Source organism: Hirsutella rhossiliensis (assembly GCF_020360975.1).
Source record: "Hirsutella rhossiliensis strain HR02 chromosome Unknown scaffold00021, whole genome shotgun sequence".
Taxonomy (NCBI): domain Eukaryota; kingdom Fungi; phylum Ascomycota; class Sordariomycetes; order Hypocreales; family Ophiocordycipitaceae; genus Hirsutella; species Hirsutella rhossiliensis.
In genome coordinates this window covers 78,585-104,878 of record NW_025408687.1, presented here as the reverse complement: position 1 = coordinate 104,878, position 26,294 = coordinate 78,585, and the positions used below count along the sequence as shown (strand labels likewise).

The following is a 26,294-nucleotide window of genomic DNA, read 5'->3' as shown; positions in this document are numbered from 1 at the left end:
ATCTGCATTTCCGACGTTTGTCTCGCTGCGGTCTATCTGCAACATCTACATCTACCTTTGGCACGGTTTGTTGTTGCGATACCTTGGATGGCGCTCGGTGAGGCCAGCCATCCGGTTCCGGCCTCGGCTTATTTGCTGGTTTTCGTGCCGTTTCTTTGCTTGGGATGACGGAGGTTCTGCATCACTCGATGTACTTGTCATCTGGTGGCTCGTTGTGGTTGGCAGGCATCGTTGCATCATTGTCGTCATCGGTAGCTTTTTTCTTAATGGTCTGAGATCATCTCCTTCATCTGCTCCCCTCCTCCCTCGATGTCCAGCTTCACATCAGTCTTTGTGGTGGCTTGTATTGTACGTACATGCTGCCCGCTCATCGCGCTGCGGACGCGGCGTGCAAAACACCACGAGAATTCATCGAGCCTGCGCGTGGACGCAAGCATGTATACGTGTAAGATACGTAAGTACTGTCCTCGTAGACGCCTCCGAGCAGAGTGTATACTGCGTCACCTGTCTTTCGGTTCCGTCCGCCCATATGCCTCACCAGTGTCTCGTGCATAGCAAGTATTCGCTCATGCCCGTGAGAAGGGTCCAAACCTCTTTGCGCTTCATGTCCTCTTGCAGGGCGATGCGCTCCAGGGCGCATCGCCCGTCAAAGTACTTGCACGTGAGCTGCCAGGCCGACCTGAGTTTGTTGTCCTTGAGGCGACGCGCAATGGCTGACAGGTAGCGTGACTCCTTGCCCGTCGTCTTCTTGGCATCGAGGATGATGTGCGGTGTGATGCCCGCCAGGTGCGGCGCGTCGTTTGTGCTGGGGTGGGCCGTGGCTACGGGCACGGCCTTGCGCGCATGCGCCGTAGCCTTATCGGCCGCCTCGCGGTGGGCCTTGAGCGCGATGCGCTCGAGCCGGGCCATTTCGGCCGCGTGCTGGGTCGTGGAACGGGGCGTGGCGGTCGTATTGGCGACGTTGCCGGTGGTGTCCTCGGAGTGTTGCGCGTTGGGGTGGTGTTGGTTTAGTGCCGGGGACGACGAAGAACCGTCGTCGGGGGCCGAAGTCGCGTCGTCGGCCTTTTCCTGGGCGCGGGCCTCCTCGGCGGCGGCGGCGAGCTCCTCTGCCTCGATTTCATAGTCTATCTCGTACAGTATCTCAGGCCACACAATAACGTAGCCAAACGTGCAGATCTGGGTGACCCATCCGCCCCTCATCAGCCACGCCAGCATGCGCAGGTAGAGCGGACGATGAGTCTTGCTCGGGCAAAACGTCTTGTACGGTTTGGGGCACATGGAAAGCTCGGCGAGGAAGTTGGGGAGGGGTGGCGCGACGGGGAAGGCCCGCTGCCATTCCTGAGACGCTGATGGGAGGCGCGCGAGGTCGCTGTTGGGAGACACAATGTATGTGTCGCGGGCGTGGAGGGGCGGGATGGCGATGGCACGGCGCCAAAAGATGAAGTGCTGTGCATACTTACGGACCTGGCCGAGAGTAAGAACATTGCTCTGTCCGACCTGGTAGAAGCTGGCAATCAACTGTCAGTATCATGCTCCGTTTGTGAACAGGCAATGGAATAAGGTGACGGATGCGCGTACGACATGGTGGGCTTGGCGAGCCGGACAAACTCGACCATGGACACCGTTGTCGGGTCTCTGTCGGCCTGGAGCTCCGATATGATCTTCTTTTCGTCGTCCATGAGCAGCAGCGCAAAGTTTCGGTCTAGGAAGCCGGGCTCATCGAGGGCGTCTTGGCTAAGGAATGCGTTAGCCGTGGTCAGCCAGAGGCCCCGCTGACCCTGCTCGTGCTCAGCCGGAGTGTCGGAGACGTAGAACGGGGCGGGAATCTGGACCGAGGGTGTGAGAACCCCAGCGGCCGTGTCCAAGTGAAGAGCAGCAATCCTGTTTTGCGAGACGGCCTCGTAGATTTCGTGGACGGAGGCGGCGAGCGACGACATGTGCAAGAGCTCTTTCCAGAGCAAGCCCATGCCTGTTCCTAGCATTGCGAGTTAGCCAATAACCTGGAGGGGGAAAGGGAGGAAAGCAGGGCAGGAACTCACTGTCCTCGCGGGCCTTGTCCTTGGCGGCTAGAATGCGCTTCGATTCCTTCCAGATGAAGTCGCTGTGCTGCTGGCTGTACTTGTAGGCCTTATTGACCTTTTTGACAATGTTGCCGTGGAGGAGGTCGACGAGATCTTTGACCTCGTTCTTCTTGGGGTTGAGGATGAAGACGAGGTTGAACATGGTCATGGAGCTGCGCTTCTCGTCATCTGCCTCCTCCTTCTTGGGGTTGTCCTTGGGGGTCGGCGGCGGAGCCTCGGTCTCGTGGGGGCAAATGTGGTCGTCGAGCTGCTTGGAGGCGCGGGCCTTCTTGGGCCTCTTCCACTTGCCATTATCCGGGACGTGGATGGGGTACGAGATACACAAGAGGGGATCGAGTGAAAGCTGGAAGAGCTTCTTGTGGTACGAGCGGGCCGGGGTCAGAATACCGGCTAGGTCGCGAGTAGGGAAGCCGGCCAGATGCTCCCACGGCACAGCCGGGGAGCCGGACTCGACCATGAGATGGTGATGGTCGTCATGATGGCGGTGGGTGGTGGGAGGGTCTGGGGCACCGACGTCGCGTTTGGCGTGCAGAGAGAGACGCTCGAGGAGGAGGTCCTCGGCCTCGACGGGCTCCGGATTGCCGCTGACGGGCTGGACGTCGGGGGGCCAGTGGAAGACAAAGGCGGGACCGTCGCGCGAGCGGTTGATGACGAGGGCGACGGCGAGCAGGTTTTGCGTGTTTACGCAAGACATGGCCATGGCTGCCCGGTGCTGTGGCCCCGCCCACTGTGGTGCATGCCGTCAATGCCTTGCAGACTGCATGGGCCCAGCCAAGGGAGGCAGGGAGAGGGTTCAGCAGTCGAGGGTGAGGCCGCGAGCAAGGCTAATGGATGTGAAGATACCTCTACCGGTACCTGTGGAGTGAAGAGTCGCTTGGTGCCGATGGATGTGCGTCATCTGCCGGCGGCGTGTGGGGTGCCGCACTCGAGGTACCTCTGTGTCCTTTGGCTGTGCTGCTACCGCACAGTACACTGGCCTTTGTACCTGCAAGATGTTGTTTGATGATGAACATGAGGAGGCAAGCGGGTAACCAGCTTTTGACGGCATTATGCCCCGCACAGTCAAAGCCCACGGGGTAAGGAGAGCTTGCAGGAGGACTCGGGGGTAGCATTGAAAGGCCATGTACATGCTAGCAATGTAGTCGTTCACATGATCGATGCTCATCGTGTGCCTAGTGCAGGGACTTCAGAAGGTTACTTACCTAAGGAACCTATCCGTATCCGTACCGGGTACCTAATATATAAGGTACTTATGTAGGTAGAGACTTGGGTACTGCCTATGTACCTGGCGGGTCTAGGTACCTGTGGTGAGGCTGGCCGTAGTCGGGGAACACTACCATCGACGCGTTCCATTACAGTACAGCAGAGATCAAGATGGGCAAGGGCACTTGAGATGGTAGGCACGGCAGACTTGTCGCGTCTCGATTGCGTCGTGTTGCACAATGGATCAGCCTTCTAGAAAAGCCCCGGTTTCTCGCCCGTCGAGTTTCTTGCTCCGCCTCTACCCGGCCTTGCTGCAGTCTCTGTTTGCCACTTAATACGTGTGGCTAGTCGCCTCCCTCCTCCCACGCAGAAACGGCATTCCGTGTGCACAGTAGGTACCGGGGTACCTACTGGCGTGGGCACTTGTACTCCGTACCCGACGCCCGCGTACCGCATCGCTGCGGTGATTAGCTGAGGTCCCCTGCATCGGTAGCAGCTACTCGATTTGGGCATGGCTAATTGAGCATAAGGCCGTAGCCTGTACCTGCAAATGAAGCTCCCAACAAAAGCCGGCCGTGGCCAAGCCAGCCACAAAACTGTCCACGCTACTTGGTCCCGAGGTACCTTGCAGGGCACGGCGATGGGCGTGAGCCTTTCACATGGTCCCTGAAATTCCTGTTTCCAGCGGCCCGCCAACCCCAAGAAGGTTCAACCGCCAATTCTCTTCTCTCCCCTTCCTGCTTTCTTTATTTGTCCATTCGAGCGCTTCTTCCGCCTCCGTTGGCCAACCCCTAGCCCCTCTCCGTCCTGCGCATTCACATGGACACGGATACACGAATTCCAACCGTCGTCGAATGAGGCCTCGCGCTGCTTCCGATCCCCGCCACCCCCCTTCGCCACACGGCTCTTGCTTGCCAAGCTCCTTGGCCAGGCAATGAAGTCTTCCTGAGCGCTCTCAGTCGCCTCCAGAGTCTCTCACATCTCTCCCTCAACGCCATCACCCCTCTCCTCCGATCAACTCCGCAATGTCGCCCGCAATCGCAGTGGCCAACGGCGAGCACAGCCATGTTCGCTTCATCCCCCTGAGCTATGACCAAGCCAACTCGAGGGACTCAGCCCTCAGACTCCTCCTCACTCTTGTGCCTCAGTGGACAATGGACGAGCCTCACATCGAGTTCGCCCGCTTCACCGATGGCATCACAAACACCCTGCTCAAGGCCGAGAACCGACGGCCCGGCCTTTCCCAGACGGACATTGACCGTGAAGCCATCCTGCTCCGTGCCTACGGCAACGGCAGCGATGTGCTTATTGATCGCGAGCGCGAAGCTGCCAACCATGAGCTCCTCATGAAACACGGTCTGGCCCCCCAACTGCTGGCCCGCTTCGCCAACGGAATGCTCTATCGTTTTGTGCCTGGCGAGGTGGCTCAGCCCAAGGACCTCGCCAATCCCGAGATCCTGACTGCCGTGGCCAGGCACCTGGCGCAGTGGCATGCCATCGTCCCCTGCCTGTCGGACGCGGCCATCCGGGGCGACGAGACAAGCAACGGCTCCACCCACATGAGCGGCGACAAGGCCAAGATTGCGAACGCTGCGCCAGGAAAGCCGTTTCCAAACGTATGGACGACGATGCAGAAATGGATTTTGGCGCTGCCCACCGAGACGGCAACCTTGCGCGAACGGCGGGACTCGTTGCAGAGAGAGCTCGATGAGATGATCCAGAACCTCAGTCAGCGGGCTGGCTTTGGCCCCAACGGGGTATGGATGCGGCTGACCTGTTTCCCCCGAACCGCTCGAGGATCGTGGCTGACCAAGAGAGTAGCTGGTATTCGCCCATTGTGACCTGCTCAGCGCCAATGTCATCATTCACCGGGATGAAGGCGCTGCGACATCCGTCAGCTTCATCGACTACGAATACGGCACGCCGTCTCCCGTTGCCTTTGACGTGGCCAACCACTTTGCAGAATGGGCCGGTTACGATTGTGACTACTCAGCAGTCCCGACGCAGGCGCAGCGACAGGTCTTTATCCGTGAATACATCAAGTCGTACGCTGGACTCTCGGGTGTCGCAATGGACGAGGAAAAGGAGACGCGGAAACTCATGCACGAGGTGGATGTGTTTCGTGGGGTTCCTGGCTTCTACTGGGGCATCTGGTCTCTGATTCAAGCCACGATTTCGCACATCAACTTCGACTACGCCACGTACGCCGAGAAGCGGCTCGGCGAACACTGGGCCTACAAGGCAGAAGAGGACGGCAGCCGTGAGGCAGCGGGCAAGGATATGCCGCTGAGAGAAAGGACGTGGGCACGCCGTGGCTGAAACAAGACCAAGCGGCAGGCGCCGGAGTATGCGCGGGCGTTGGGCCGAAAGGCAAACAAGGGGAGCTTGGCATCGCCAAAGCAAGATACAAGGATATTCTTCAACCGAAGGCAAGACGAGCTAGAAGGCGGACAAGAGAAAGAAGCGCATGCGCCGGGGATTGCAAGGCTGGCCGCGAAACGAGACTTGGGTGAGCACGTATTTGTCATTGGGGGGGGCATGGCCGGGATAACCAAGGATAAAGGAGAGGGGGGCGTTGGAGCTGGGACTACAGGTATTCAACAGGCCTGGGTGCTTCCCAGCCGAGTTTCTTAGGACTTCAGTTGTATGGATGCAACTTAAATGTCCAAAAAGGAGAATTCATGTCCGAAGAGGCCTGCCTGCCGATTCGGTGCGTAGCTTGATGGCTTCGATGGAGTCCATCCTGCAGCTTGCTTTTTCCTGCCGGGTAGCGCGGTTCATGGTAGCGTGGTTCATATTAAATCAGGTCAGGCAGCGCAACCTGGAATGGGCGAGGAGAGGAGTCTATGGTGGGCGACGGACCCGTGCGGCGCTGGCATGAAAGCGAGGCGAGACCACTTGGCCCCCTTTGGCCAGAGCATTTCTGGGCTGAGGAGGTGGCGAGGTCTTGCTTGGTAGACGATGGCAAGTCCCTGGTATCCGCGACACGCTGCATGTACAGTACATTGCCGTGCAGAACAAGAGTTCGGATGAGGCAGAATGAGGCAGAATGAAGTGCACGGTACCTTGGATATCTATGTACAAGCAGCGCGTTAGGGCAGAGTATCGGTGAATGCACAGAACTGACAGCACGCCCGCGACCATCCAGACACAACTCTTTCCGGCGTGTTCAGGCCCTGCCGGGTCCTCCCGCTCCAGCAGCCGGTCATTGAGCGGGGTACGGGCCCCGTACCAGAGACTTAGCAAAGACTAACACTGTGTGATTGCGCAAATCGTCAGCACAAGGCATAGTGCACGGCAGCCTGAAACATTGCCCCTCCTCGGTATCCGTACCCCGGCCCGCCTCTGGTCCCCACTTAGCTAATCACGTCGACACCCCACCTTTTTGGTCGACTTCAGGCCGTTGCAGAACCAACCCCAGCCCAGCAAAGGGGAGCACGAGAGGCAACGCTCCTGTACTCAATCGCACAAAACAATCCATCTAATCTACATACATGTATGCAGCACGACCAACCAGCAGACCCCGACCGTCAGAGAAGCAGCCGTGCAGCAGCAGCAGCAAACCGTTCGTGACCTTGGCGACGCCGCCCGCGACGAGGGCGTAGACCATGGAAGACAGGAGCCGCGCCGTCGTCGACATGTCCTGAGTTGCTGGAGCACGACAACGTGGCCGACTTTCTCCTCCCCCTCCATCGGCAACCGGAAGCTCCCAGGCCGTCCCGAGAATGAGCTCGCAACCATGTCGGCTTCCGCTTCAAAGGTCGACATCGACGGCGCCATCCGCCACTTGCTCGACGAGCAGGCCGCCATTCAGTCGAGGCTAGCCGTCCTCGTCGCTGCCCAACATGGCCTCGATCTGCCCCTGGAGCTCGACATGCTGCGCCACAAACTCCGCGTCGTCAAGGCCCTCGTCGATCAGCACGGTTCGTGCCCTCTGCCTTGATCCAGAGATGCCTCTTCTTCACCCGGCTAACGTCGCTACCCCTGCTTGCATTCAGGCCTGGCGCCCCATATCCCTGTCCTGTCCCAGATGGAAGAGGCCCGCGCACTCCAGTATCACTGTGAGTGCCTCGAGGCGGCTTGTCTACAGCACCGTAGGGCTAATGACTCGATTCCCCCGTCTGCCCGGCTGTAAGCTTGATGGCTGATCCCGTCGTCAGAGTTGGATGCTGTCGAGTCCATGAGGCGCTCGTCGGCCGATGCCCCGCAGGGCTTTGCGCCGTGGCTCGACAAGCATCTTGAGCGATGCGACCCCTTGAATCGCGTCAGGCACATGCTGGGAGACCGCCCCGACACTCCAAACTTGTCTTCCTTGCCCTCTGTCAAGTGCTGGGACGAGCACTGCATCCACTTCATCTACGGCTTCCCCTCACGGCTGCAGCGAGACAATCACGCTCAGGTGCACAGGGATTCTGCTCTCTCCATGGGGAGCTCGCCTCCCCCACCGCTGTCCGAGCATCCATCATTCCGCGTCGTTGAAGGCTTCGAACCGCCGAGTCAGGCGGGCACGGGCCCGCAGCACACGCGACACGCCGTCCCCGTCAACCTGCCACCCCTGAGCCTGCCCGCTCAGTCAAGGGAAAGCGAGAACCCGCCCCGGAAAAGCGCTTCCGACGATACTCGTCGAGGGACCCGCCGGAGCTCTGCAGGCTCAGACGCCGAACCTCACCTGCCCCCGTTGAAGAAGGCTCGGCTCGGCCAGCCTCGTCTAGAGTCCATAGGAGAGTTGCGCCTAGTGCGAGACAAGGGGCCGTGTTTACGCTGCAGGGCAGCCCGCAAAGAGGTAGCCTTTGTGGCCCATCGTGAACAACTGCTTGGCTAGTTTGAGCTCACCATCTCGACAGTGCGACGAGAGCCAGCCCTGCACGCACTGCGCAGGCAACCCCCCGTCCGGTCAAGAAGAATTTTGGGCACATGTGGGCTGTTGCCGGGATCCCATCACTTCCTTTGCCAACGTCTTCCTCCCTGGTGAGCCCTCAAGTCCGCCGAGCTGGATTCCGACTAGGCAACACCAAATGCCGGGTTAGGCTAATCGTGATGCAGGGCCGCTCTCGCCGAGACAAACGCGTACTCCCATCACGTCGCCTACTGCACAACGGCGGGCTGTCAACGAATACATGCTGACAAGCTGCTCCTTTCCGGCCTACGCAAAGGATACGGTCACGACCACACTGGACTTTGCAGACGGCTTTTGGTGGTCGGCGCAACTCGATTCGAGGTATGCGGCCAGCGACGGCACGACGGGCTTCAACCAAGACGCGTCTGGTCATGCCCCTCCCGTGTTGCTAGCCCTAGCTAGCAGCTGGCAAGCCCAGGAGGGTTCTCACGATCCGTTCCAGCTCCTCAAAGTCAGTGGCGGACTGTCGGGGTCCCGTGACGAAGAGGAGACGGCATACCCAGTACTGCACAATGCCAAGCTGCTTTTGCGCGAGACGGTCGTCTTTGGTATCCTGCAGCCAGATCCGGCCATACGGCTTGGGTCGGCATATTCGCGCCAGCCGCCGCCGGAAAACACCGACTTGGATGAGCACGCGCGGTTGGTTCAGGAATGCCTCGTTCGATTTCTGAAATCTCTCGAGCCCCTCGTATCACAGAGCTTCAGCATGGGATCGTCAAGAATCTTGGCCAACTTTCTTGCCCTGTGCATATTCAGCATGGTCCGGACTCTTCTCCTGGACCTGGCCCCGCCAGCTTACCACTTTGTGGCCCAGCAGCAGGCAGCGCCCGCGAGGGGGGATGGGGACCAGGCCGCGCACGGCACCTACAAGGCTTTTGTCAAGCTTTTCTCCTCCTGTTGCCCCATGCTGGAGGACATCTCGCACAAGAGCTTGACGGACCAGGAAACATCCCTCTACGTCGCCGTCAACCGTTTTCTCCAACGGCAAGCCTGGGAAGAGCAGGGGATCGGCTCGAGTGTCGACTTTTTGTTCAAACTAGGCGACGAGTACGTCGGAGAGAGGTCCAGGTTTATGGGCTTTCTTCGGCAGCGTCGACCGAATGGCTCCATTACATGGGAACCCTCGTTCGCGCCGCTGCTTCAGGGACCTCGACGCTCGGTGCCGACAATATCCAGCCTGTCCGGTCTTCAACCGTGGCGCCCTGGCACACAAGACGACGCCGCAATACTGCACAGGAAAGACCCCAGTTTAGGAGCCTCATCCGAGATTGACCACGAGCGAGGGCGGAGGCACACGGTGGGCGAACCTCCTGCTTACGCACGGCCGCCCGAGTCCTTTCTTCAGTCCCCAGACTCGCCCTCTAGGTTCCGTGTTCCGTATCCGAGACCACCGGTCCGACGTGTCTATTGTGAAAAGTGCAACGAATACCCAGAGGGATTCCGCGGCGAGCATGAGCTGAGGCGCCACACGGAGGCCAAACATTCGGCCATGGCGAGACGCTGGGTGTGCTGCGAGCCGGACAACGGCAAGGACCTCTCCATCCAACCCGTCGTCGCGCTCTCCACCTGCAAGGCCTGCATGGGGCAGAAGCAGTATGGCGCCTACTACAACGCCGCGGCGCATCTCCGCCGGGCTCACTTTCACCCCCACCGCGGCGGCAAGGCCAGCGGCGACTGGCCGCCTATGTCAGTCCTTAAGGACTGGATGAAGGAGGTGCGGCAGCCCCTGGATGGAGGAGACAATTGCGACAGCGGCGGCGAAGAGGAGGACATGGATCCAATAGGCGAGTCGTCGTCGTCGTCGACCGGCCAGCCCGGCGTTGAATCCTCCCTGCAACGGTCGTTTCTAATCTCCCCCCATCGAGAGCCCTGGCATCGAGAGGCGGCAGCGAGCCAAGCGTGCCCGCAGGCGCTGCCCGAGAATCGCAGCCAGTGTCCACACCCCGACTGCGGCCGCATCGTCAAGGACCTCGCCGCGCACATGCTCACGCACCAGGAGGAGCGGCCGGAAAAGTGCCCCATTGCGTCGTGCGAGTACCACACCAAGGGCTTCGCCCGCAAGTACGACAAGAACCGCCACGCCCTAACGCACTACCGCGGTACCATGGTCTGCCCCTTTTGCCCCGGCATGGGCTCCCCATACGAAAAGGCCTTTGGCCGCGCCGACGTCTTCAAGCGGCACCTCGCGGCCGCGCACAACGTAGAGCAGACGCCCCCAAACAGCCGCGCCGGCGGCAGGCTGCTCGGCCTCTTGCCGGAACCCCCGGAGCATCACCACGGCGGCGGGGGTGGCGGCGCGGCGGCGCGGTGCTCCATCTGCGGCGGCCGCTTCGCAGGGGCGCAGGAGTTCTACGAGCACCTCGACGAGTGCGTGCTCAGCGTCATCATCCCCGCTGGGTCGCTTGCTGCTGCTGCTGCGGCGGCGGCGGCGGCGGCGCAACAGCCGGAGCAACATAGTGAGGGCGCCGCCGCCGCCAGGGAGAGGGCGGGACCGCCCGGCGGCTGCATGGAGGATAGAGTGAAGGCCGCGCCGCCGGCTGCGTCGAACAATGGCGTGCGGTGTTTTGACCATGATACCCGGAAAGGAGTTGTTGGTGCGGAGAGGGGGGCCGTGTTCGCCCCGAATCCCGCGGCGGCCGTCCCGGCGACTACAACGGCATAGACAAAGACGGCTTTCTACTTCTTCTTCTTCCTCTTCCTCATTCATCTACGGCCTGGCATCCATTTCTTGTGTTATCCCTTTCTTTTTCCTACGCGCACACAAAATATACGCACACACACGCGCGCGCAGGTTAGCAGTCACATGAGCCAGGCAACGAGCAAGACGAGAGACAATGGGACTACGAACTCGAAGGGGACGGCAAACACGTATTTGTATGGATCATTCCGCGATGACATTTGTATTGAATGTTTACTCGTATGTTTACTCATATCTTTTTCGTGCGGACCGACCGCTTCTTGCACTCCATCCCTCGTTCCCCGAGAAAACAGCCATCGGTGGGACCAACCCCATGGTCGTCTGTCTTTGCCTCCTCCACGTCTCTCCTCCCTTTTCCGCTTTCCCGCCGTGATGAACACCGACGCTTGGCCATGGCGGCAAAACACATATCGTCGTATCCGCTATCCCTGTACCATAATGAAACCCCCAAACGCCGCCCATGGTTGAATATGCAACATTGCAACGGGTAAAAAAAAAGAACAGCAGTCAAGGCCTCTCAAGAGTCGTTGCCTTGAGCCTGACACACAACGCCGCGACCAAAACAGCGCGCGCTAATAGCATGCACACGTATTATTGGTTTTGCCTGATTGTGTCACTGGCAACCTTTTCTTGCAGCGGGCCACCAGAGGGGGCGCCGGCGTACTTGGGGCTCGAGCGCTTAAAGTAGTTGTGCATCTCTTGCGAAAATTCGCCGTCGTCGGGCATGCCATGGCCCTCTCCATGGCTCTCGGTTTCCTTGGGCCCACGAGCGGCCTGGGCGGCCTGCCACTCAGCGCGCATATCTTCAATCTTGGCTTTCCAGTCCAGCTCGGGGTCGTACGTCTTGCCGATGCCGCACAGGCGCTCCCACAGGCTGAGATGGGCGGGATTGACGGCGACGCCGTGATACTCGTCGGCTTTGCCCTGGCGAATGTAGCTCCAGCGGCGCTCTTGCTCCTTGAGGTCAAGGCCGGTGGTGTCCGGGAGGAAGATCCAGGTGAGCAGCATGCCGGCGAGGCCGAACCAAGGGACGACGAGGAACTTGGTCTGGGTGTCGATGTAGTTGTACAGGACCGAGGCGAGCAGGGCACCAGCCTTGCCTAGGCAAGCGGAAAAGCCGTGGGCGGTGGCACGGACGGGCGTTGGGAAAACTTCGCCGGCGACAAGGAAGGTGACCGAGTTGGGGCCGAACTGGTTGAAGAAGGACGAGATGAAGTACATGGCCTGGAAGGCATGGATGCCGGCGGGACTGGTGTAGTAGTCGTACTTGAAGGCCGGGATGACGAACATGAGGAAGCACATGAAGAAGCCGACCTGCTGCATCATCTTTCGACCGTAGAGCTTGTTGTCGATGAGAAGCGAGGCGAGGTAATAGCCGGCAAGGGAGACGGCAATGTTGACCAGGTTCCACGTCCAGGTGACGAGGAGGGACTCAGAGTTGTTGGAGATGACCTTGATGAATTGACCCTGGAATAGCTTGTTGCCGTAAAAGAAGACGTCGTTGCAAAACCAAGTACCGGCGGTGGCGAGGAGACGGCCGCCAAAGTGGCTGACGCAGTAGCGGAGGGCATTGACGTCGTAGCCCGTCACATTGGAGCGGCTCTTGGCGTCGGCAAGCTGCTTGGAGGCATGGGGCATCTTCCACGTTCGGTAGTAGGCGAGCCAGGCCGTGCCGATGGCGGGAAAGGCAAACGACAGGCGGAAGGCGTATTGGGCGGCAGACGTGCTGTACGGGGGAGCACCGCGACCGTTGTTGAAAATGACGAGGAGAACGATGAGGAGAACCTGGTTGACAAGCTGTCCCCAGCCCTGCATGAGGAAAGCCGTCGTGACGCGGCGGCCACGATGCAGACGGTCCTCGCGGGTCGAAAGCTTGCCGGCGGTGGAGGCACCCTCGAGGGACGACGTGGCGGTAATGGGATACTCGCCTCCGACACCGATACCTGCACAGCAAAAGAGATGGTCAGCGACGAATGCGCCGCGGAGCGAGCAGCTTGGGGACTTGAGCGGCGTACTGTAGAAGAACAGAGACCAGGCGTAACAGATGACCCAGCCCTCGAGAGTCAAGCCCCAGCTGCCGGTCAGCATGAGGAGGCCGACAAGCATGATGAGGGCATCTTGTATAAGACCCCAACGGCGGCCGATCCAGTCTCCAATAACCTGTACGTGGCAAAAGTTAGCCACTGGGGTTTTGCCGTCTTTAAATGCCGCGTGGATGCATAGGCGGGCCTGGGAGGAAGTGAGACGACTTACACCAACGGCGGCCTGGCCAACCATGATGCCGATAATCTCGAGGTAGGTAACGCTGGCGACCCAGTTCTGGCTGCAGACCTCGTGCTTGTCCCAGCATTGAGGCCATACCTGCCTGAAGAGGGGCTCAAGGTTTCCAATGGAGAAGAGGACGTAGCCTTCGAGGCCGAGGCCGGCGCCGGGGATGACTGCGTGACGAAAGTACCAGGAAATGGGCGAGAGGGGATCTTTTTTCACCATGGACCCAATGGTGCGCAATTCGTGGGCGGCGGTGTCGCGGTCGACTTTTGAGACGAAGCCGACGCGCTTGCTCCATGGCAGGTCGGCCCAGTAGACACCATCGGAGGTGTACGAGTCGTCGGGTCGGGTGACGTGGCTGAAGATGCGGCGCTCATCGTCGCTGGCGCCGGCAAGGGGGTAGTCGTCGCTGTCAGAATCGCCCGGGCCATGTGGGACGGGGATCTCGCCGGGGACGATGGAGTGGTGGCGGTGATGGCGCGGCCGAGCCTCTGACGAATCCTGGACCGCCATTGGATGTGTGATGACGGAGGTGTCAGCCGCGATGCAGGCGGCCGGGGGTTTGATTGGAAGACGACGATGTGGTGTGCCGTCGGTCGAGTGCCGAGGAGCGTTGCACAGGGACGCTGCTGGGGGCAGAGAACCTGGCTTTGGGGTCGGGAGGAGGCGTCGCCGTTGACGTCGGGGCAGAAGTTTAGCGAGAAGGATGATGTTGTACAAATGTTATGTATTCGTATGTATGTATGGAATGCGCCGTGGCTGCATGTACAATCCGCCACCAAAACGTCGTCGTGTGTCGTGGCGGCCGCCGTTGAACGACGGGACGGCCAGCGGGCGTTCGGCCAGCCGCTGATGGAATGAGTGCGCAATGGCGGTTGGGATTTTGGAAGAGTCGAGAACAATAGAGGTGGAACGGGAGCGCAGAGAGGGCAGACGAGACAGAGGGGGAGAGACAAAGACCAGGCGAGAAGCGGAGAGGAAGGGGAAAGCGAGAGACAGAGGAAGCGGATACAGAACAGAGATGGAGTGGCCGATGTGGAGAAGCGGGGAGAGAGAGATTTGAGATTGATGAGATTGATGAGACAGACCTCGCGAGGGCGCGCGAAGCGAGGGGAAGCCCACGGGTGAAAAGACACACGAGACTAGACGACGGTGGATTGTCGGCGACGACGGCAGGTGTCTGCGACTCTGCGTGGGTTGTTTTTCGGACAAATGCAAATCGATCAATCTTGTTGGTCGACGAAAATGCCCCAAGCCAGAGCGCCTCATCAGCATTGGCCGGTCTGCAAAAAGGGAACGAGCTCCTTCTTTATAAAGAAAATCTTTGGAAACCTCATGGCCGGATCCGACGACGGCGCGACCAACAGATGCGCCAGCCAGTCAGAAGCGGCCGTCCGAGACCGTGGGCGATGCTGTGGCCAGCAGCCCCTGTCTGTCTGCCTGTCTGGGCCTCGCCCTCCCTGTTCCCCGTTAACATCCTGTACATGCATTTTAACGGGTAATAAATATGAATATTATCTGGGGCAGTCCCTGCTGGGGGGACATTTTCCCTCTCTTCTTTATCTGTGCCTCTTCCCCACACTTTGCCACGTACTATACGGAGTACCTGAGTACCGGTACGGTAGATGTGGGCATGCCGGCATGTGCTACACAACGTCTCGCCCGCTCTCTCAGAAGCGCCGTCTGTAGGAAGGTAGGAAGAGCGAAAGAGAGGCGATGCCGTTGAGGGGAGAATGGGGAAGAAAGAGGGAGAGAGAAAGAGGGAGAGAGAAAGAGGGAGGGAGAAAACGGTCAGCGTAGTGAGAGAGGGGCTGCAAAGGCGAAACCTCGGCAAGTTGCACCAATCGAGGTCTGCATATCCGTATACCTTGAAACTTATCTGATTACGGATATACTGTATATATACATGGGCCGGTGGCCTCTATGCGGGCGGGTCCCGGCAGTGTACAAGCTACATGCGGACAGTATCCGTACGGAGAACATCTTTCCTCAAAGCCGAGGTGACGCACCCTGCGCCTGCCCTGAGCGTGCATGCGGGCACGCAGTACTAAGGTAGGTAGTATACAGGTATACTCCGTACACAATGTACAGTTACTGTAATTACTGCACTGCAGGAGCTGCCAAACGGCGGCTGCTCGGCTGTGACGGCATCTCCGCACAAAGGACTTTATCCAGGGACGCAACGATGCTTATGCCTCCACACTTGACCAGGTACTCCGTCGACACTCTACACAGTACTCTGTACTGAGGCAGGCGGCTCACTAAAATAGCCACAAGCAACCGCCAAAAAAACGGCGCCTTTGCTTGACCGACAAAGGCTTACCCTTCACCGAGCTTGCTTAGTGCTTAGCCAATGCATATACGTAACTATACTACAACTTGCATACCTAATTAGTTCACCTCCCCAAAGAAAAAATCCTCCTCCTCCTCCATTGGGAGTAATCAAACATACACTCCTGATTTTCAAACATACACTCCCGACCTAAGCCCCATTTGGAAGAAGACCCCGCCACCAAAATTTGGCGCGCGCTTTCCCAACGCCCTGGCTTGCCGTGACCATCGCCGCCGCCCACCCGCCCAGCCACCTGCCTTTTTGGCCGCCATCTGCATTTTCGCAATCATCAACAATTGAAGCTATCACCACTTGACTCAACACAACAGCAACGCCGCCGCCGCCTACCGCAATAGTCACGTCTAGTCAATCGTCCCGATGAATTCGACCGAAAGCAATACCAACAGTAGCACCGAGGCTATCACGGAGATGTCTTTCGATACGTATGATGAGGCGCTTGAAACACTCAAAGCTACGCAAGAGCTCCTTGGCTACGTCGTAGTCGTTGCAAATAGCAAGAATACCGGCAAGCCTAGGCGCAAGGAAGCCAATATCCGCTGTGAATACAGTGGTCAGTATAGGCCCTGGGACGAGGCAGAGGGTATATACAAGACGTCATCCAAGAAGTCGGGATGTGACTTTCGCTGTTACATCCGCTTCTACCGACGTTGCAATGCATTCAAAGTCACCATCAAGCACGGCTCTCATAACCACGAACCTCTATTTGAGCCAATTGCTAACCCCATCGTCCGTCAACGAAGCCAACGCAAATTCGGCATCGAGCGTCTTCATAGCCTCGTCGAGGGGCTTAGCAAGAACGTCAATAACAAGAGCAGGGATATCGTGGATGCTATCCGACAGGAATATCCTGAGCTCCTTATTACCGATTCTGATATACACTTCATCCAGCTGCAACTTCGTGCCTTCCGTTACGGCGCCTCTACATCTACACAAGCCTTCCTCGATGTACTCAAAGATGCTAAAGCAAAGGGGAAATCAGCTACTATGCAGTTGACCGTGGCCCTAATGGGAAGGTTTGGAGGTTTTTCTGGACATACGATGACTGTATTGCTGACTGGAAGCGTAACCCCGAGCTCCTTATCATGGATAATACGTATAAGGTCAACCGCTTTAACATGCCGCTTCTACAGATCATTGGCACAACAGGGCTACACAAGAGCTTCAGTGTAGGCTTTGGCCTCACTGCCAAGGAAGACGAAGGCGCGTTCCAATGGATCCTCTCACAGTTGCGTGAGGCTGGTCGGCAGGCTGATATTCCGGACCCGGGCGTTGTGATTACCGACTTTGATACCGCCCTGAAGAACGCCCTTGACTCTATCTTCCCATCAACGCAACAACAAGTGTGCGTTTGGCATATGATGAAGAACGTGATCCTTCACATCAAGAAGAAGTGGGAAGGATCCCTCGATGGCACCGAGATTGGCGGAGATAGGCCAGAACAGGAGACTCGCCTCGCTGCAGCAGCCGCTCTCGACGACCCTATACAGGCAGATAATGCCATTGACGAGGACCGACCTATCGACCGTGCCACTGATTACCAGATTCAACATGCCTCACAACTGGCAGATCAGTGCGTTGAGCAACAAGATGATCGTGAAGATGACGATGGAAACCCAATACTACCCCGGCTCCAAGGCGGACTTTTGAGCACACAGCTGACGGTATCCGTGATGCCTGGGTTTCAGTCTTTAGGGCTCGCACGGCTGAGGAGTGCAGAGATCAGTGGGATCTACTCTGTATAGAGTTTTCGGATCAGCCAGGTAACCTAGCCCTAACTACCCTCCTACTCTAACCTTTTACTAAATAGCTCCTCTTATAGCTCTCGTTAATTACCTCCGTACAACCTACTGGCCATGGCGTGCCCAGTTTTCCACCTACGCTATCCAACAGTACCGAAATTATAACATTACGGTAACTTCCCGTGTGGAGAGCACACATCACGAGTTGAAGTCACGATTACGCAACCGCTTCATTGACCTCCATCAGCTACAAGAGCACATCAGAGGGCTCGTTACCCATCGGCAAAAGAAGCATCGCGAGAAGCTTCAATCCGAGTTTGCAAGAGCTAGAGTTGAATGGGCCAAGCAGACGATTATGAAGTCACTGCACCGAAAAATTGGCTGGCAGCCGATGAAACAGATCTTCAGGCAAGTTAGGCTAGCCGGGCTGAGCTTGCCGATAATCGAGGCATGCCTACGATTTGTACGGGTGCTTTCACGATGCAATGGGGGCTGCCCTGCCGGCATACAATCCGCGATTTGATCCAGGCTGACGCGGCCGCCCTTATACCATTGCATCTTATTGATAACCACTGGCGGGTTTACGGCGTGACTGTAAGTATCTTGCTCCAGCCATAAGTACTATACTAATTTACTAGCAGCCTGAACAACAGCAATATATCGATGCAGACCACGAAGCCGATCCTGACGTTGTCCAGCCTCGCCGGCGTGGAAACAGTAGACGCGAGGTATCCTCCACTAGAGGCATCTACGGGCCGGATCCTTAGTGCTTGGGAGCAAGAGGAGCATAGAGCCAACCCAGAGCTCGTATCACGGCCACCAGAGACGCAAAAGAAGAAGAGGAAGGGCACAGGCACCACTATCATGAACAAGAGGTCGAATACACTTGCTTCCGTGAGCAGCCGGGTTGACGATCTTGCCCAGCAGATCGGTGATTTCATCAAGTCACAAGCAGCAGCAACGCCGGTGCTGTTATCACAGGTGCCCTCACTTCCACAGGTGCCGCTGGTGTCACAGGGATACCAAACGACGATGCCCTCACTTCCACAGCCGGCGCCGCCGTCACAGGGATACTATGTGATGCCACCGCCTACACCAATTGTGCCTGTATACGTACAGGCGCCGGCGCCGTCACAGTGGCAAGAACCGCCTCCCTCGTCACAGGCACATCACGACGGCTTCATGTGGGCACAGCCGCCGGCACAGTCTCACGAGACGGCTACGGAGCATTTCCAGCAGCTAGGGATCAGAGGGACACGGCACCATACAAAACTAGCAGGCAGGCCGGTCACAAATTCGTTCCTTACGTGCCTCGCCCTCCGCCGCGTCGGACGGATCCTTCCTCACAGTCACAGTCACAGTCACAGAGGTAGGCAAAGACCTTCCGCCATTATATGCATATTGTATATATATCGGAAGATCGATCGGGCCGGGCTTATTGATAGCTTCAATTGAATGACTCTAAGGGATGCATCTTCCGGCGTTGGTAATAATTGCAGATAGAATCCATATATGTCAGACAATAGTGTCCCACACCTCGCACGTGACAGCGGTTGATCTTTGTGGCATCAGTCAATTGATGAGAATTATCTAAAGAACAAAGGAAAGGAAAAGAATTGGATGCACACATTCGTGCAACAATATATACCCCGATCATTGCGGCGAAGCCGGCGCAGCAGTGGCAGTGATCGAGCATAAGGTTTCAGGAACTGACACGGGCGTGATATGCGACAATATATCTAGGCAGGCAGCCGCGGCAGCGGCGTTGGGAAAGCGCGCGCCAAATTTTGGTGGCGGGGTCTTCTTCCAAATGGGGCTTAGGTCGGGAGTGTATGTTTGAAAATCTGGAGTGTATGTTTGATTACTCCTCCATTGGCCATGTTCCCCGATCCGCATTCATTCACCTTTCCTCCAGCGCCGTCAACTGTTCTCCCCTCCGCACCAATAAGAGATGCCTCGGTCGCGCCCTCACCGGCTTCTTCCATCACATGGCCGCCCTATTCCCGGCGCTCAACATCCTTCTTACTCATACGTATTCGCACTTCGTAGTTTATATCCAACCCTTGGCTGGCAACGTGATCTGTACTCTTATATAGCTGTATTTCGTACATGCCTCCATACAGTTACACGCACAAACACGCTCCCTAAGGAATGTTCCGCTCTTGATATATATATATATATATATATATATATGGGCTTCGAGAAGCACAGCCCCGCCCTTTCTAGACCACACCACAGACAGAATTCGGCCATGACATCTCCAGATAGACGTCCCCTGGTGTGGAGCATATACGAGAGTCGCGAGACATCACATGTCGCTCTCATCGGCGCTGAAACCCTCCCTGCACCTGTGAACCAAGACGTCTCGGCCCTGACTCACTTGCTCACTCTCACACGCTACTGGGCCTGACCTTTCGGCCGGTCTCGAACCCCTTACTCTTCCGGGACCAGCCCCCCCGAGCAGACTGTCTTCTGTCTGCCCTGTCAAAGACGATGTTATGTACCACAAATTACCATGTATATTGCTGCATCAAGTGATTAGCCAGCTGCATCTCACAAAAATCATACCCGTCAACGCCATCTGATATACCTAGGTGGGCTTAGGCCACTTTCTCTTAATCTCAAAGAGACATGGCTATCTACATGCAAATACGCACACACACACACACACACACACACGGCCGAGAGATAATGTCCCTCGGCCCCGGCCGCTTCTCGGCATCCTTCCACCATCCCGTCTTCTCTCCCGCTCTGTCTTGCCGAGCTTGACGCGCTGCGTGTCCGGCTTCCCCATCACCTCCCTCCATTGCGTGCGTGCGCACCTGCCCATCAATGTCCCTCAAAACGCCTCGCTGCAGCCGTTTCATTTCATATCACAAACCAAGAAACCCTTCATATCGGAAACGAGCGAATGATACAGGGTACGGCAAGAAAAGAAATAAAAAGACAAAGAAACCAACCTAGGAGGAGTGGGGGAAAGAATGTTGTCGCCTATTTTGTTTATTTGCCAGCCCGCGGTGTTGGCTCATCTTCTGCGCCTCGGGGCATCAGAGTCGGCCGTGGCGTTGCATCCACGCTCTCAAGATCTTGCTCTTGGATGCCTGCCTGCTCTTCCTGCTCGGCTTCTATCTTGGCCCCCGGCGGAGTCTGTGCTGCGTTGTCCCCTCCTACTCCCAGCACAGGCGTGTCCACCTCCTGCAACGGCGTCGTGGCGACTTGAGTCATTGTCTCGGGAGTGCTCTCTGAGCCCATCGTCGCGCTTTCGTGGCTGTCGGCGCGCATCATCTCGATCCCTAACTTGGAGCTTGGCAGAACCGACTTGCCCACCAATGGCTTGCTGGCCCGCCGCAGTTGCTTGTCCCTGGCCGCCTCACCTTCTTCGTCCTCGTCGTCGGCCGACTCGGTTCCCTCCACTGCCTTCTTCTCCGTTCCCTCTTGCTTATTCTTCGTCTTGTCCTGCTGTCGCAGCGTGTGCTCCATTTGACCCGGGGCCGAATGCTGGGCCAAGAGGGATGGCACCGCTCTAGGGAGAGACTCAAGCCCTGCCACTACATCTGCCTCGGCGATTCCCAAGCCGCCGCCCTCGTCCCAGTCGCCTGTCCCTTTGCGGCTCAGGACCGTTGGAATGTCGTCTGTTGTAACCGATTCCGAGTCCCCGAAGAGGCTCGACGTGAAAGAGTCCTCTCGGCTCGAGGCCATGACAGAGCCCTGGGGACCGGCAAAGGCCGATGTGCTTGATATTGGGCTGTCGTCCACCCGGGAGCTTGCTTTTCGTAGGCCAATCGGCATCGGATGAGGCAGTGGTCCCGACGCCGCTCGCAGGGGGGAATCTGGCCGCCACTGACAGAGGCTGCGCAGCACCTCGGTGAGCTTGGACGAGCTGATGGGCTTCTCGATGAGAGAGTCAAAGTAGTGGGGCGCCTGGAGCTCCTTGAGATAAGCCGTAATGGCCACAATCGGCGTGTGCGAGTTTGCATTCTTGGTCTCTCGTATCATGCGCGCAACGTCGGCCCCGTTGATTTGTGGCAGTTTGTATTCCAGGAAAATGACGTCAAACTGAATCTCGCTCATCGAATACCGCACTGCCTCGGAGCCGTTGGCGACCGAGATGGTGCGGCAGCGAAGCTTCTCCAGCAACTTCTCCATCACCATCCTGGACACGGGATGGTCTTCGCAAATCAAAACGTCCAGGGGCCGGAACGTCGGGCCGCTGTCAAAGGTGATTTGCGAAAGCCGCCGCGAGCTTTGCCTGCGCCGTTGCACCCGTAGCAGGGCGTTGTGCTTGTCTCCTTCGTTGTCGGATGACGACGGCGACATGTCAAACACCTGGCTCCTGCGGTTGCGGTGGTGCTGTAGCACCTCGGATGTCGCGGGGCTCGCTTCCTGGGAGCCCAGGGTCAAAGACCTGGAGCGGCCAGTGGACGAGTTGCTACCTTGGCGAGGTGTCGCCACCATATTTTGAGGCGAGAGAGGCAGCGGTGCTGGCGCCGTCCCGCGGCCCTTGACAGGTGACGCGGCGACCGAAGTGGCTGCTTTCTGCAGGCTTGGGGGCACTTTGGGCACTTCAAACGCGGCAGGAGGCTGCAGCGAGGTCGACTGGTGAGACAGGCTCGACGAGTTGCTGGAAGCCTTCCTTCGTCCTTCAGCCCCCTGTCCGGCCACAAAGGAGACGAGCAGCGGCGACGACGGCTGTGAAGCCCGACTCGGCGACGAGTTCGAGTGGCTAAAGCCGGACGGGGACTGCGGCCTGTTACCGGCCTTGGCACCAGAGATTGTCCTATGCAGGTGGTTCGACAAGACGGGGCTGGCATCGAGGGACGGTGCCGGAGAAGTCACGGCCGCGGAGGCTCCAGGGCTGGCAGAAGACTGCTTGCTCTGGGCAGCCAGGGCATCTGCCCGCAGCTTCTGGATCACGTCCTTGTTAGCCTTTTCCAAGACGGGTAAATTCTTGAATGTGAATGACCCAAAGTCGTCCGTGGCCACTGGCTCGCTCAATCTGCGAGACTTCAAGTCGCGTACATGAGGCGGGATATGTAGCGGCATCAGTTTGCGGTTGATCGAGTTGACCTGCGACCGTACTCGCGAGAGGGCGTCGTGGGGCCTGTCTGGGTACTCAGAGCCAGCGGTGGACGACTGCGGAGACATCTGATCCTCCACTTCCTCGGCGAATGACTGAAGAACAGCCCCTCTGGCATCGAAGTATTCGGTGTCCTCTGGGTTTTCGGGACGTGGCACGAACTGGGCTTCGTCCTCGAGTAGCGTATCCCAGTTGATTCCCTGGAACCATGGGTGGCTCCGGATTTCCTCGCCGCCCGAGCCAAACTTCTCCTCGCGGTTGGCGCCGAGTCTCTGCTTCGGGTCCATGCAGAGGAGTTTGTTTATGAGGTCTTTGGCCTCGTCGGAGATGGGCTCGCATGTGGACTCGTCCGGCCACTGTATCTTCCGTGCCAAGATGTTTTCGAATACTTGCTCGGCCTCGTCGGCGTGGAACGGGGGTATTCCGTAGAGGAATTCGAACATGATACAGCCAACCGACCACCAATCGCTTGTTTCGTCTTGCTTGTCGCCCTTGATAGTCTCCGGGGCAAGGTAGTCGGGAGTGCCGACGAAGCGACGATTCGTGTCTTGGGGGTTGAACAGTGCCATGGCAGGGGGCATCATATTGGACTGAGGCAGGGAGCTCCGCGCGTGGCCATCCGCGCTGGCCCTTGCGTTTGTTTGGCTTGCCGACAAGTCGGGCGATCCCTGCACCAAGGCCTCCTCGTCCACCGCCAGCCTGGCACTGAGAGGCTGAGAGGGCGGCTCCGAGTCGTTGAGAGAAAGGGACGTGAGCATATGTGTCATGGTCTCGCTGCCTCCACTGTCGCTCCGATGACTGCTACTGATGCGGCGGGGTTCCTGCTGCAGGGACGACAAGCTGAAGAAGGACGGTTGACCGGTACTGCCCGCGTCTGGCGTCGTCTGTGGGGTCGTGCTGGGGGAGTGCGCATGGCCATGCAGGTCAAGAGACGTGGAGCGGGACGAGGCCATTGACGTGGAGCGGGCAAAGGGACCCTGCTTGAGTAGATCCGGCGTGGTTTCCGAAGTCTCGCTGTTCAGGGCCCGCTTCTGTCGACCAACGAGCCCCATGCGCGAAAGACCAAAGTCGGTCAGCTTGAGATGGCCCTTTTGGTCAATCAAGAGGTTGTCGGGTTTGAGATCTCGATGGATAACGTCTCTCTCGTGAAGGTGCTCGACGCCCAAGACAACCTCGCCCAAGTACTTTGTGACCCAGTCTTCGGGAAGGCCGCCGAGCACCTTGATGAGCGAGGCGCAATCGCCCCCGTTGAGGTATTCCATGACGAGGTAAAGATAGTCTTTGCTCGAGAACGTCCAGTACAGCTTTGCGACAAACTCGCTCTGCCCCTGCCACATCATGATGGCCCGCTCTGCTTTCACGTTGCCAACCTGATTCTTGGCAACCATGTCGGCCTTTTTGAGGACCTTGATGGCAAAGTACTCTCCGGTAGATTTCTTCTTGGACAGGTAAACGCTGCCAAATGCGCCTTTACTGATTGGCTTGATGATCTCAAAATCTTTGATGGATGGCTGCGCCGGCCGCGCTTGGGGAGGTGCCTGGCTGGCACTGAGGCGCGGCGACGGTGGGGCTCTCATGACCAAATCGGAAATAGCAGCCGAGGACTGCCTCCGGTGATGTCTAGACGGGTGCGACACGGGGGAGCTGAACTCGCTGCTTGGGAACATGGGCGAGGCCTCGGGGGACGTGACGCCTTCTTGAGAGAAGGGGAGCACCCTGGGCTTAATTCGCAAGGGCGAGGATGGCTGCGTGGAGCGCGAAGGAGACTCCTGACGACGCGGTGATGAGGTGCCGGGTATCACCAGGCTCCGCCGATGGTGTTGCCTGGCGCTTGCAGCGCGCCTGAGATCCCCGAATTCCGAGATGGGCGATTCTGTCCTCGGTGCATTTCGTGAGGTAACAGAGGATGATCGCAGGCTGCCCTCAATCTCGGAGACTTCAGTCTCATAGAGAAGAGAGGATGCTCTCCGCGCGTCCCGGGACTGTAGGTTGCTCCCCAAGCCGCCCTCGGCATGTGAGCGTGGAGTCGGACATTCCCTGGGACTGCTAGACCGCGTCGACGCAATGAACGATGTTGGTCTCGAACGGGATCGACTGGTTCCAGCAGATATGTCCATTTGCCGCAATGCGGCGGCCAAGGCCGAAGGGCTGTCTAGAGCTCGCCTGGCAAGCCCTTCTTCCGACCGACCGCGCAGCTCTCCCTCGGCCGGAGTGCTCCCGCTCGTTACCTCGGAGACGTCTGCCTCCGGTTCCTGGTCTAGGCCCTCTTGTGGACCGGGATCTTCCCCATCCTCGGTTGAGTCGCTCAGTCGGCCGGCCGCGAGACGAGCCGCCTTTCTCAATGCCCTGTCGATGCAGTCTTGCACCAGCACAGCGAGCTCAATGCGGATGCGCTCGGCGTACTCTATGATCCTTCGATGGCGGAAAACGGCGTCCACCTTGGCCCTGGCGACCTTTTCAGTGTCGGAGCATAGCAGGGCCAGGCCTTGCTCCTGTTCCAGAGTATTTGTGCTTGGTGATTGCCATTGCAGGACCTGTGATATTCTTGACTCTGACTGGGGCGATTGCGTACGGAACTCCCCGTCATTCTGCTGTGACGTGCTCTCTTTGATCGCGGGATTGCTGATTTCAATGGCTGTGTCACAGAGATCCATGAGCAGCTCGACGATGCGAGCCTGTGGTCTGCGTACCGCAAAGGAGCGTGCCCTTGCATGCCCAAAGCCGCTGGTTCGATCCCGCGACCGAGCCATGGACGTTCCTGGTGACGACTGCGTCGAGGGGGGCGGCCCGATTGGCATGCCCTTGTACTCGGCTAAGGGCCCTGCCTGGGGTTCCCCCGCGATGGAACGACTCCTACGCGATTCCAGGTCGTCAAGAACCTTGACAATGGCATGACGGTGCTCCGTCAAACTCTCCTGCGCCATTTGAACGTCCATCTCGGCGCGATGCTCCTGAAGGCACAGGTCGGTATGTTTCTCGAACCACCAGGGAGGTATTTGACGCTCGCAAATACGGCAGAGCACCGAGGGTGGGGGTTCTTGGGCCTCGGGCTCTTCACCCCCCGCCTCGGCCAACCGGGTGAGGTAACTGGCAAGGACTTCGGCACCCGAGCCGAGAGAATCGACAATGACCTCGGGCAGGTCAATTTTGATCTCGTGCGGTCCAGACCACGGGCGGAGCATCCACATGACCTATGGGGCGCATTAGCAGCTGTCCGAGAGCCAGTCTTCCGTCTTGCTTGCGGGAATCGGGAGAACCCACATGGCTTTCTCCGCCGGAAACACTGTCGTAGACCATGATGCCCTGTGCCTCGAGGTCGGCCGTCTGCGGGTCGGGCTGGGAGGTGCCGCGGCAGCTATCTGGGTTGCCAGTGGATCGTAGCTTGGAGAGGGGGCCGAGCTGGATGGCAAAGCTGACTCTGTAGCTCTTGGAGTCGTCTCGCTTCATGAAATCAATAACGTCGGAGAAGACGGTCTTGTTCTCGCTGACGATCAAGTCGGAAATTGGAATGCCATTGACAGTCTCAAAGGGCGTACCGACCACGTCAGTCCATGACGGGCTCACCCACTTGACAGTGCCGTCCAGGTTGAGGTCGACAATTGCGTTGAGGGTCTGCTCGGCAGCCTCGCGGAGCTCCTCTCGCTCGTCTCGGATATCCTGGCTCAGGGAGCGTTCCATCTGGCCGCCCTGCTCGGCCCTCAGCGAGGACACGGCCGGCGGGGCCAGCAAAGTCGAAGGCTCGTCCATGGCGGCGTGAGGGGTCGGGGCCGTGGCCGGGGCGGCACTGGTTGCAGGACGGACGAGCAGCACAGCCTCGCCAGCGGCGAGAACGGCCGGTTCTCAGCTGGCTCACCGATCGGCTGAGGACAGGCGGGCAGGCAGGCGGGTAATTCGGGAGACTCGAGGGTCTGGCAGCGAAGCCGGCCAGAACTACAGAGCCGCGGGAGTCGAATACATGACTGGGGATCGCCGGCGCCC

At 58.4% G+C, this 26,294-nt stretch overlaps 6 protein-coding genes across 6 annotated transcripts; 3 read left to right on the top strand and 3 right to left on the bottom strand.

Annotated features, from left to right (window-relative positions):
* Window positions 1–534: 534 nt before the first annotated feature.
* On the bottom strand, window positions 535–2,781 carry HRG_11453 (nitrogen permease regulator of amino acid transport activity 3 domain-containing protein; the record flags this gene model as incomplete). The annotated part of the gene is made up of 3 exons (XM_044869923.1): window positions 535–1,507; window positions 1,579–1,975; window positions 2,040–2,781. 3 exons carry the CDS (start codon window positions 2,779–2,781, stop codon window positions 535–537), a joined length of 2,112 nt encoding a protein of 703 aa, XP_044714820.1.
* Window positions 2,782–4,309: 1,528 nt separating this feature from the next.
* HRG_11452 (choline/ethanolamine kinase domain-containing protein) lies at window positions 4,310–5,603 on the top strand (the record flags this gene model as incomplete). Its single annotated transcript, XM_044869922.1, has 2 exons — window positions 4,310–5,041; window positions 5,106–5,603. The coding sequence occupies 2 exons, from the start codon at window positions 4,310–4,312 to the stop codon at window positions 5,601–5,603; spliced, it is 1,230 nt and encodes a 409-aa protein (XP_044714819.1).
* Window positions 5,604–7,023: 1,420 nt separating this feature from the next.
* On the top strand, window positions 7,024–10,843 carry HRG_11451 (zinc finger protein; the record flags this gene model as incomplete). The annotated part of the gene is made up of 5 exons (XM_044869921.1): window positions 7,024–7,207; window positions 7,283–7,378; window positions 7,445–8,067; window positions 8,129–8,252; window positions 8,328–10,843. The coding sequence occupies 5 exons, from the start codon at window positions 7,024–7,026 to the stop codon at window positions 10,841–10,843; spliced, it is 3,543 nt and encodes a 1,180-aa protein (XP_044714818.1).
* Window positions 10,844–11,470: 627 nt separating this feature from the next.
* On the bottom strand, window positions 11,471–13,660 carry HRG_11450 (sugar transporter domain-containing protein; the record flags this gene model as incomplete). Its single annotated transcript, XM_044869920.1, has 3 exons — window positions 11,471–12,822; window positions 12,895–13,039; window positions 13,133–13,660. 3 exons carry the CDS (start codon window positions 13,658–13,660, stop codon window positions 11,471–11,473), a joined length of 2,025 nt encoding a protein of 674 aa, XP_044714817.1.
* Window positions 13,661–16,582: 2,922 nt separating this feature from the next.
* Window positions 16,583–17,329, top strand: HRG_11449 (MULE transposase domain-containing protein; the record flags this gene model as incomplete). The annotated part of the gene is made up of 4 exons (XM_044869919.1): window positions 16,583–17,070; window positions 17,136–17,161; window positions 17,224–17,260; window positions 17,320–17,329. 4 exons carry the CDS (start codon window positions 16,583–16,585, stop codon window positions 17,327–17,329), a joined length of 561 nt encoding a protein of 186 aa, XP_044714816.1.
* Window positions 17,330–20,239: 2,910 nt separating this feature from the next.
* On the bottom strand, window positions 20,240–26,063 carry HRG_11448 (kinase; the record flags this gene model as incomplete). Its single annotated transcript, XM_044869918.1, has 3 exons — window positions 20,240–22,906; window positions 22,967–25,507; window positions 25,578–26,063. The coding sequence occupies 3 exons, from the start codon at window positions 26,061–26,063 to the stop codon at window positions 20,240–20,242; spliced, it is 5,694 nt and encodes a 1,897-aa protein (XP_044714815.1).
* Between the last annotated feature and the right edge of the window lie 231 nt (window positions 26,064–26,294).